General features: G+C 40.8%; 1 protein-coding gene across 4 annotated transcripts in view; it reads left to right on the top strand.

Annotated features, from left to right (window-relative positions):
* Positions 1-10,863, top strand: part of FHDC1 (FH2 domain containing 1) — a 37,299-nt gene that overhangs the window by 3,791 nt on the left and 22,645 nt on the right. For all 4 annotated transcript variants that reach the window (XM_023530183.1, XM_011359368.2, XM_011359367.2 and 1 more), the window contains exons 2-4: positions 2,190-2,809; positions 9,527-9,588; positions 10,206-10,308. In XM_023530183.1, the coding sequence (XP_023385951.1) occupies positions 2,327-2,809; positions 9,527-9,588; positions 10,206-10,308 (648 nt within the window). In that variant the 5' untranslated portion in view covers positions 2,190-2,326. The remainder of the gene's footprint in view (positions 1-2,189; positions 2,810-9,526; positions 9,589-10,205; positions 10,309-10,863) is intronic.

Genomic DNA, 10,863 nt, shown 5'->3' with positions numbered 1-10,863 from the left:
AGGATTAGCATGAGCTATTTCATGTACAGAAGTTTTTAAAAAATATGTAAGGATAAACTGCCAAGATTACCTGTGCAGTCTTGAAAAAAGAAGAGTTCAAATATAACTATAAACTGTAATTGACAATGAGTCATTTGCTTTAGGGATGCCAACCATGAAAACAGCCTAGTTATGCCCCTAATGATAATTATGAAAACTCCTTTTAAAAGCCAGTTGCATCTCAAGTGAGCTATAAGTTGGCTTGGATAAATATTTTCAGTTTTACTTTCTAAAAAACTATTCAGTGATGAATGGCTGCACAAGAATGAATGTACTTAATGACACTGATATACATTTAAAAATGGTTAAAATGGTGAAAAAATAAGTTTTCCAGTTAATAGTTGGAAATGCTATTTTCTACCCGTACATAATTTTTAGAACTTAAATATTCGAACATTTTATAAAAATATCCACGCCTGTAATGTAAAAATAATTTAATATAGAATCACTGAGTATTAAAAAAGGACAAATCTCACAAACCTTGTAACCTAGAAAGCAGAGAATGGAAATATTAAAGGTTTCTAGCAGCCTTAGCATTTTATCTATAAACCCAATACATATTTTATAGCAAATATAATGCCTGTGAGGATAAAGAGAAATCATATGTACATGTGACACCAGTGGTTGTTAATAATAGCTAACTATGCACAAGGATCTGGGTAGGACTTTACATATATTTGTTCATATACTTCTATACAAGCCAATGAAATAGTACATCCTTTATATTATAGATGAGGATGTTGAAATGTATGGTTAATAACCCGCCTCACCTCAGGTTGCACGTCTAAGAAGTAGCAGAACGAGGATCTGAGGAAAAGCAGTTTATTTCTGGAATCTCCGCTGTTATTCCCAAGGCTACCCTGCCTTTCATATGTAGTTCTGTGTAAACCATTTCATAATATTTGAATTAGTGATATCAGACGGTTTACTCCTGTGTAACCCAGTATTTTTTGACCAATGTGTGTTTGTGAGTGTGTGCTTTCACACTGATGCTGTAAAAAGACAATTACACTCAGAAGTCCAATTTTATAAGCCCCTCCGTTTGGCCCTCTATGGCTTGGAGGGACCAGTTACCTTTTCATATACCCGTGTAGTCATGGCGCTCACTCAGCCTGCACTGCGTCCCTTCTTCTACGTCTCCACTTACCTGTCCTCTTATAAGAAGGAATGTCGTTGTTTTGACCCCTGTTTTCACATCAGGTCCATAACAACCCAACACCAAAACAAACACTTAAAGGTCAGCAAAATTACTATCTTCCCAAGCAAGTCAGTGCCTGTGTGGATAAGGGACTGACGTGTGGCAGGTGTGATACGGACAGCATATCCTTATGTGTGCGTGTCTTTGCTAATAGTGTCACAGGAGAAGCATAAGAGGCAGGTGAGGGGTTCCGATGGTTTCCAAAGAGTGGCTTAACTAGAATCCAAAGGGATAGCATCAGAAGCGATGATAGAAGTCATGTAATGTATTCCAACCTCCTAATTTTACAAATGAGAAAACTGAAGTCTAGCAAAGCGAAGAGACTTGTCTAAAATTGTGAGCAGAAAAGCTTGAGTTAGAGCTGGAACCTTTAATCTTCGTGTCTAGTGGTTCTTTTCTCTATTTGCGAGGATGTCACATTACCAAGTGGAGCAGGAACATGGTGGCCCTGACTCCAGGGGGATGAGTTTGGCAATCGTTTTATCTCCAAATGCCCTGCCTAGTACATGCAAGGTGAAAGATGCTAGCTGATTGGTAGGGGACATGTCCATGCTGGAGAAAGGCAGGTTCGTTAACGCCTAAAGCTTCAGCCATTTGGGTGATTTCCCTAGGGGTTGGGTATCCATTGCCCAAAGAAAACGAGCTGGGTAATGAATAAGTACTTTATTCATAAAGTGAGCGATACTTGCTGCGCCTTTAGTGGGTTCTCAGTAAATATGTGTTTTATCAGTTAACAGAAGGTTTCCGAGTTGGATTTTTTGCTGCTGTTTTGGCAGCATTTCTAGGTTGTAAAATTTGGTTCGCATTTAGAAAAGTGTTAGTCCCTTTGGATGTGTTGTTTCTCATTGATTTTAATATCCAACTACTCTAGGACTGGCACTAGCCTCCTAAGGGAATGGCTAGTACTAGAATGTTTTCTGGTATTGATTTTAACTTCATTTTATCTTTGTAGGTTGGGAAGATGACACACAACATGGTTGTCTTTTTCTCTGGCGACAGATTAGCCAATGAAAAAATATGACACAAGTTTGAAGTTTGTGTCTGCTTCCCCAAGGTCAAGAAATTATCTCCACAGAAGGCAACAGTACTATGCATGTTATGAATTGTGTGTCCTTGGCCAGTGATAAAGAAAATGGGACTGTCTCCACGGCCTCTGGATTCATGATTGGACAGACGCCTCCCCCACCTCCTCCCCCCCCACCCCCTCTCCCTCTACCATGTCCTGGGGAAGGGTTTCCTCCCTCTGCCCCTCCTCCTCCCCCACCTCCCCTCCCCGGAGGAACCCCGGTCCCACCTCCCCCTCCAGGATTGCCCTCCACTTCTCACTTGAACGGCTACAACCACCTTGGTAAGAAAAAGCGGATGAGAAGCTTCTTTTGGAAAACCATTCCAGAGGAGCAAGTTCGTGGCAAAACCAACATCTGGACCTTGGCAGCCAGACAGCAGCATCACTACCAGATTGACACGAAGACCGTCGAGGAGCTCTTTGGGCAGCAAGAAGATACCACCAAGCCTTCCCTTTCCAGGAGAGGAGGAACTTTAAATTCATCCTTCAGGGAAGCCAGAGAGGAGGTAAGAACGCGGCATTGCTTCGAGTTAGGGGGTGGACGTACATTTCACAACTTGCTAGGATCACTACGAAATAAGATAATATGAGGGAATGTGCTCTGGGAATGATATGAGGGCCTTACATGATGAACTGGAGCTGAGTAGTGACAAAACATAGGAAGCGTGCTTGCCGGACCCTCCCAGACATCTCGGTGGACTATGACCTCATGCAGAGAACATGCTGTCTGGGGGCCATCCTCCTTGGCCTCTCAGCTCTGCCCCGTCTCTGCACATCTGCTGTGGTTTCCCCTGGTGGAACGCTTCTGCTAGAGTCCAGGATTATTCGTTTCCATTGAAACAAACAAACAAACAAAAAAACCCAAGTTCCTGAACTCATTTATCTGCGATGAACAGGAGCTTTCTGAGACCAAATGTCTTTTGTTACATAGCATCATTAACAAGTACACATCCTTAGGATTTGATCCTTATTTCTCCCTCCAGATTCCTTGCACGTGTGTTTGGAGATGGCCTTCATGCCTCAGGTGTCTGAATTAAATTGTGGAACAGTTTTCCAGAGAGCCACAGCCTGAAGCTATTTCCAGACAGACGTTCTAGGAAGCATCTTTCCATTTAACACATAATGTGTTATTTTGAGGAAAAAAAAAAATAAAGCTGAACAAGTTATAAGAAGTTAACTGAAAGCATGGCCAGAGCTCCAGATCACTATATTAATAGAAACTGAGTCCAAAATTGCCTTGTAAGTACTCTCTGTGTGGAAACATGAGAGTAAATTAAGAAACCTCTACTTGCTAGAATAAATAATTAGGAAACTAGGAATTAAAGGGAAGAATGCTGCCTACCAGGAAAAAAAAAAAAAGCAACAGAAATGCATCATATTTTAATCTGTTGTAAAGGAGCAGAGAAAATAGGTCAGAGATGGAGCCGACGAGATAAGAGAGTAGGCAGGGCTCCGGAATGAGGTGGCAGCTCCCTGCGTTACTGAATTCTTGAGCCGACAATATTGACCTCTTGTCTCCAGCTCAGGAACATGTTAACCTCTCTCCATGAATTCACTTGGGGGCCCTTGATGCTGCTGGTATGGTCACCCGTTGAAACAGCCAAGAATCTCTGTATTATAAAATCTGGAGAACGCTGGGATTAGAATTAGAGAGGGAGCCTTCAAGACAACCCTTACTGCTGGACACAGGCGTTCCCTGCTCTTTCCTTTATGCAAAGTCCTTTTATTCCGTAGTGGATTCTTTCAGTATTGGAAGGCACGAGAAGTCATTTCCTTAGCACCCTGGCCTTTGCCCCTGCTTCACAGAGGTTTCCTATTGTACAGTCGCTCATTTCTCAACATTGTTTCTGAGCTCTGCTTACTGAATTTCAAGCATTTTGAAGGAAAGAGTGGATGGGCACATGGAGAAAAAGAGCACATGTCCCAGAAAAGCACCTGTAACACGCAGAAGGGGGTCCGGCTCACCGTGCCCCTCGGGAGCAGCTGGCCTTTGTCAATTGGGGTCATTTCTTTTGCCAAATGATAGTTCTGGGGCTACGAGGAACTTGCTGCTTTACGTTTGTGAATTCAAGAAAGGTTAAGGACCTCTCGGAGAGGGCGGGGAGTGGCAGGGAGCGTGGCATCTTCTCTTGACTATGCTGAAGCAGGAATGTCCGTTTCTAGGCCGGATCTAAAATTCAAGGACAAAAGAGTCTTTCTCCTCACCTCCTTCTACCCCTAGACCCTATGTACGGATTTACTTTTTTTCCTTTAACTTAAAAAAAACCGAGAGTGGATAATCATTTTTTGAATTGTGGTCACATACGCATAACAATTACCATCTAAATCATTTTTAAGTGTACAGTTCAGTGGCGATGAAACATCCACGTTTGCTGTAAACCGCCGTCACCATCCTTCCACCGAAGTCTCTCATTTTGCAAAACCGAGACTCTGTACTCGTTAAACAATAACTCTCCATTTCTCCTCCTGGCCATAGGCAGCCACCCTTCCGTTTTCCCTATGAGTTTGACTGTTCTGGGCACCTTATGTAAGTGGAATCACACAGTATTTACCTTTTTGTGATGATTTCACTTTGCATACTGTCAAGGTTCATCTATGTTTTAGCATGTGTCAGAATTTTAAGGCTGAATAACATGTACATATCACACTTAGTTTATCCAGTCATCCGTCAGTAGACACCTGGGTTGCTTCTACCTTTTGGCTATTGTGAATAATGCTGTTATGAACACGCGTTTGCAAATATCTTGACTTTTAACACTTGTAGGTCCTAATCTGAGAGACAACATACTAGAAAGAAAAAGTAAATCACCATGGTTCTGTAACCAAACAATCTAACTCTCAGTTCTTCAGTACTCAGGATAAGTAGTTTAGGCGGATGGGTTTAAGTATATATTAGGTTAATATTGTTACGTAACAGAGAGTTATCCAGAATTATTTTCAGTGTTCCATACTATCTCTGAAATGGCTAGAAGTATTACATATGCTTTTTTCAGTAAAAGAATGCAGTGCAGGTTGTCATCTTCCCCGATTAGATTTTCTTCAACAGAGTGATAGTCTAACAAGGACCAGTAGTAAATCTTCCAGTTCACTCCGCAGTAAATGGAGTCCAGGGTTGAAAACAGGAGTCCTCGCCACCTGTCTGTGTGGAACGGAGAATTCTCTCGACAGCTTGTTCAGCAGAGGGACCCATCCCGAGCCTGGAAATGTGGCATCTTAACGGTTACCACACAGGCTGTAATTCTGGAAGTTCAAACGTGCCGAGGATCAGATTATGTCCCCTTGAAATATAATAACCTCCTACAGAAGTGGCCTGCCATTATGTGGTTGGCTCATACTTTAAAGGGCTTATAAAGCATTACAAATAAGTTCTATTATACTGCAAAGGAAGAAGTTGCTGGAAGATAGGGAAGAGCTGGGTCTGGGAATTGCTGAATTTAGGAAGAATAACTAAAATAGTAAATAAGAACGTTTAATCCGGAGGGAAGAGTTACGAAATATTACTAACCTTGTATCTTTGTAAAAATTAACTTGAAGAGGCTATAGGTATTACAAGAATAATTAAGCCGTAATAAAGTAATTAGAAATAATAAATTTATATTACTGGTGATAATAAAAAGATTCGGCTCAGAACGCCACCTTTTTTTTCCTGAGTGCACTGATCTCACCCCTGAGTAGTTACAGCTGCTCAGCCCCCTCAGAGCCTCATTCTGGTTAGTCGTGTCTGTGCTTGTCTCCCTCTAGAACCTGAAAGCGTAAGGGAAGGGGCAGCCTCAACGATTTGGCATCTTCCAAAGACATTAAAAATAACTGAGCTGACAGAATTGAACCAAGGGAGCAAAGGGACTATCTTACAAGGTATCGCTATGATCGATCAAAATTAGAATTCACAATGAAAACACAATAAGATGAATAAAGTCTGAGGATCTAATGTAAACATGGTGACTACAGTTGAGGATACCGTACTGTATAATTGAAATTTGCTAAGAGAGTAGAAATCAAACGTCATTAAAAAAAGAATAAGAAAAAATCATGTGAGGCAATGGATGTGTTTCTTAACTAGATGGAGGAAATCTTTTCACAGTACGACATATATCAAATCACCACGATAGACACTTGAAATGTGTTAAAATTTTATTTGTTAATTATATCTCGATAAAACTGAAATAAAGATAAAGAAGACACAAATGTTGAAACACTAGAGGTCATTCAATATGTCTACAGTAGTCTTACAATTAATATTATATCATGTAAGAAATAACTAAAAGCGCTTTCTAGAAAAATGAGGAAGGGAGAGAGGAAGACAAAAGGAAGGATGGAAGGGAGATTGGTTTTCCTAAATTTATGAGAAGCAATGTTTTATTTTCCCGCACTGTAATTCAGGTGTCAGTCGTTCTTTCTCTTCTCAGAACAACCCCAAGCCCCCTGGCCATCTGTGGGGAGACTTATTATAGCAGGTCCCCCTCACATCCTGGTGGGAAGTCTTGTGGATGGAATGAGTTGAGCATTCCATTTTAGTTCTCCTGTTGGCCAGGAAGGATTTAGCTCTTCGGTGAGCCTTTGTGGGGAGGCTCACGAGCTCTGTGGTATGCTGGCTGGTACCTGCTGCTGTAGGCCCTGACTTCAGTGGAGTCCTGCCCACATGTTCTGAGGAGTCCAGAAAAGTAGATACAGATTGACTGGAACTGGTGGAGAGGGAGGGGCCAGGTCTGATCATCCCCTTTCTTGGCCAACTTGTCTTGGCCTGTTGAGCCCGGGAGTCCAACGATCTGACTGATTCCAAAACACCTCAGGTCCCACACGCATCCGTTTCTGAATTGCCCAGCTATGAGCTGGCAAGCATCTGGGAAGTAAGATAAGCTAATTTACATGTGGAGCGATAACCCTCTTTGAAGGACTTTAACAAACACTTTTATAACACTGCTTCCAATGGATCGAGTGAGATAACCTATGAGAAAGAGACTGCTCAGGCACTAGGCAAATCCGAGGGTGGCAGGAGAGAGTGGGACATCCCTGGAATGTTATCAGTCGTCTCCTTTTCCTGTTTGGATGAGGCGCTGGGCTGTTTTCCCTGTTAGGTGCTCCGTTATGGGCAGCCCAGGTTTTTTTAGGAACATTGGTGAATTCTCTTAGTGACCCTGAAGCCTCCCTTCAAACAGTGAAGGCAGCTGCTGCCCTGGCTATGCCTGTGTCATGCGGGAAGGGCTGCTCCTGGAGGCCGTCTTAGCTGGTGAGAACATGATTTCCATCCATCATCCCACCCATATACCAGGGGGCTTGACTAGGCCCCGTGGATGGCTTTCTACAGATCTGCCCCCTTTCCTGGAGAAGATTCCCAGTGTGAATACCAGGCTGGTGGGGGGAACATTTGCCACTTCCCTATATTTCTATATCCTCCGTGATATGAAAAGTCACAGGAACTAGAGTGAAAAGGAACCAGAGAGACCCAAGTTGGCATTTCAGTTTTAGCATTTGGGGAAGTTATAAAAATGACATCTCTGAGGTTGTTTCCTTATCTGGCAAATAATAAGAGTAATGTCTTCATCATTTTTCCAGCAACAATAGCTATGGATCTAAGCCTACAGAGTCCCAAAGAGTTAAAGAGTGAAGATGATGAGGATGGAGCTGGGGTCCTGGGGGAAGGGGAGGGTTAAATATGAGAGGAATACAAAAGAAGGTATTTCCCATTCTGGGCAGAAATGAGTGCAGATCAAGTTCTTCAGCTATGTATGTAGCTGTATCAACATACATGTTCTTACTTGTTTTTAAATTTGTGAATTATGATAAACACATAGTTGTCTGTCTTAATAAGTTTAGATTCCTCTTTTTGGTAGGAGCTGTCCTCTGTAGAGGGTGATAAGTTTGACAGGTATTTTTCTCATCCCTTCTTCCCCGCCTCCCTTTCCCTTCCTTCACACTGAACTTGAACTGCAACCTCGGGATAGGATTCCAATAAGGAGCCTGCCCTTTTAACTTGGGAGTTTATTTTATGGTTGGCAGGTGATTGTGTTAACATGAAATAAACCCCTAGGATAGTAAATAATGTGATTGTTTAAGATTAGTCTTCAAAGGAAGGCAACCAAACTCTTGTAAAAATTTAACCTTATAGCCAGGAAGTGCCATTAACTTCGGTTAACAGCCTTGCTGTTTCATAGAAACTTAGAAGTAGGCCCAGAGATCAGGAGTTTAATCTGAAACCTGATGCTCTCCTGTTCACAATGAACCACATACATTTGGAAAGGAAGAGCGTTATAACAACATTGCTATTTTAGCTAGTCTCCCTTTACCAAAAAAAAAAAAAAACAAATGGAAAAAATTGCTGCACTTCTAAGGTTATCTTTCTTGCACACATCCAGGATATTTACTTCCAGAGAAAGAAATGGCTTCTGTATCTCATCCACCCCACCTTACCCCCTGCCAAAAAAATAAGTTCTAATTTCTAGGCTGATAAAAACTCTCCCAAATTATTAATTTTGAACAGCTAAAACTTACCGCAGTCAAAATCTGGGTTTTGATGGTATATTGGAATAGCCACCATATTTCATTAAATCTAAGATGCCATACACTGTAAGACACATCCTGACTCTGGAGATATTAAAATGCAAAAAAAAAAAAAAAAAAAAAAAAATGCGGCTTAGACTTGGTTAAATATAGCATGAGTTTCCCTTTTCTAAGGGAAATTCTAAGCAAATAAAATGTAGGGCACTGTTTTACCTCCTCCTAAAAGGGCTGTTGGACATATATATTCTTTTTCAATGAAAAGAAATTGTTCTTTTAGAAAAAATTCAAGAATTCTATTCAATTTCTGCAAACAATAGTATTGGTCCTTTTATATCCCTAAATCAGGATGGAGACTCGACTCTGAAATCACTTCAGAGTTAGTGTTTACTTTCTCAGTTCAAAACTCATATGATTCTTACTATGCTAAGACATTTTTACAAACTGGGGCTTTTAAATGTGGACTATGAAAGAAAACTACTAAAATAAAACATTTTAATATATATAATGTACTTAAAATTATAGAATATTACAATAAATATGTTTGATTATTACAGGTAAGGAGATATATCATTGCAGAAAGTTTGGGGAGATGATAATATTTTACTATTTGTAAGACTATTAAGTATGTCGATATTAGGTATATTGGGAATTATTCTCTTTTCTTCTTTTCTCCAACTCTTCTTATTTGTACTTTAATAATCTGATGTGTCTCTATTTTTTTCCAGATTACAGTCTTGGATGCAAAACGGAACATGAACATTGGGATATTTCTTAAGCAATTTAAGAAGTAAGATTTTTTTTGCACACAATCGAATCTTTAGTCATATCTATGCTGTCAGCATCAGAGTCTGTGGGCGCGAGCTGACATTCAGATTCTAATATGAGTGAAAGCCATTCCTCGTACCTTCAGATCCTTCTGAGACATGTGGCTTTGATGAGTCCACAAGTGTTGTTTTCCTTCATGAAAACCTAACCTGGTTGCTTCAAGTACAGGGATAATTTCCCTAGGGTTCTATTCAAGACTGTCATGTCAGGGAATTTATAAATTCATCTGTAGCGTTGCTCCTTGAGTGGAGATTGGACTGGTGAGTCAAACAGTGGTCAAGTTCAAGTGTTCTGTCGTGGAAAGTGCAGGGCTCTGCAGGAATTCCATGAGACCAAAGGGGGCAGCTTTTCTTCTCCCAAAGAAAACTCCAGCGGCTGTTGCCACTTTGACCTTTCTTAGATGCCTGGGGATGGTTTTCTGGTGTGGGGCTGTGGTGGTCACTGACACAAAACTGCCTGTTAGACTGGGAAGAAGGCAGGATGGAAAGGAGGTTGGAAGTGATTTGTTTGAATTTCTACTGGCTTGTGTTTCTTTGGCACTCCAGCAAATGTGAAATGGCATCTGATTGTCTTTTCAAGGTCTCCTCAGTCCATTGTAGAAGATATTCATCAAGGAAAGACTGAGCATTATGGATCAGAGACATTGCGAGAATTTCTTAAACTTTTGCCAGAGTCAGAGGAGGTAAGGAATTTGGCGCATGAGTTTTAGATGTTAGGAGTAACAATAAAAGCTTAATATTTTTAAGAATGTCAAAACTCACATGGGGAGGTCACTTTTCTACTTAGAGCCAGAGTTTTCTCACACAGAAGTGGCCCAGTAGAAAGAGTATGGGTTCTGGAGTTTGAGAATCTAGGTTTAAATAAGAGCTCTACACATAATTGAAAACCTTATTTATTTATTTTTTTTAATGAGAAACTTGGGCACGTTCCTTAACTCCTGTGACCTTTAGCTTTCTCACCTATAACGTTGGGTTGCCAAGATGATTCAACCATAGCTATGCATCTAACATGGTACTTGGCACATGGGAGCGCAATAAATTTTAGTTCCATTTTCTGTCATTAACGATGATCTAGGATGTACCTAGGTTGTTTTATAATACATACACTGTAAAAAAAGACAAAAACACTTGGGGATAAAGATGCTCTAAAAATTTGGAGAAGTATGTCAGTTGTTGATAAATGTTGTCTATATAATTGACTGAAAGGAAGAGATGGCTGTGATAGCAATATAGTACCA

This window comes from Pteropus vampyrus, unplaced genomic scaffold, assembly GCF_000151845.1.
Source record: "Pteropus vampyrus isolate Shadow unplaced genomic scaffold, Pvam_2.0 Scaffold47, whole genome shotgun sequence".
NCBI lineage: Eukaryota > Metazoa > Chordata > Mammalia > Chiroptera > Pteropodidae > Pteropus > Pteropus vampyrus.
The sequence above is the reverse complement of the archived record's forward strand: the minus strand, read 5'-3'. Positions and strand labels throughout refer to the sequence as shown.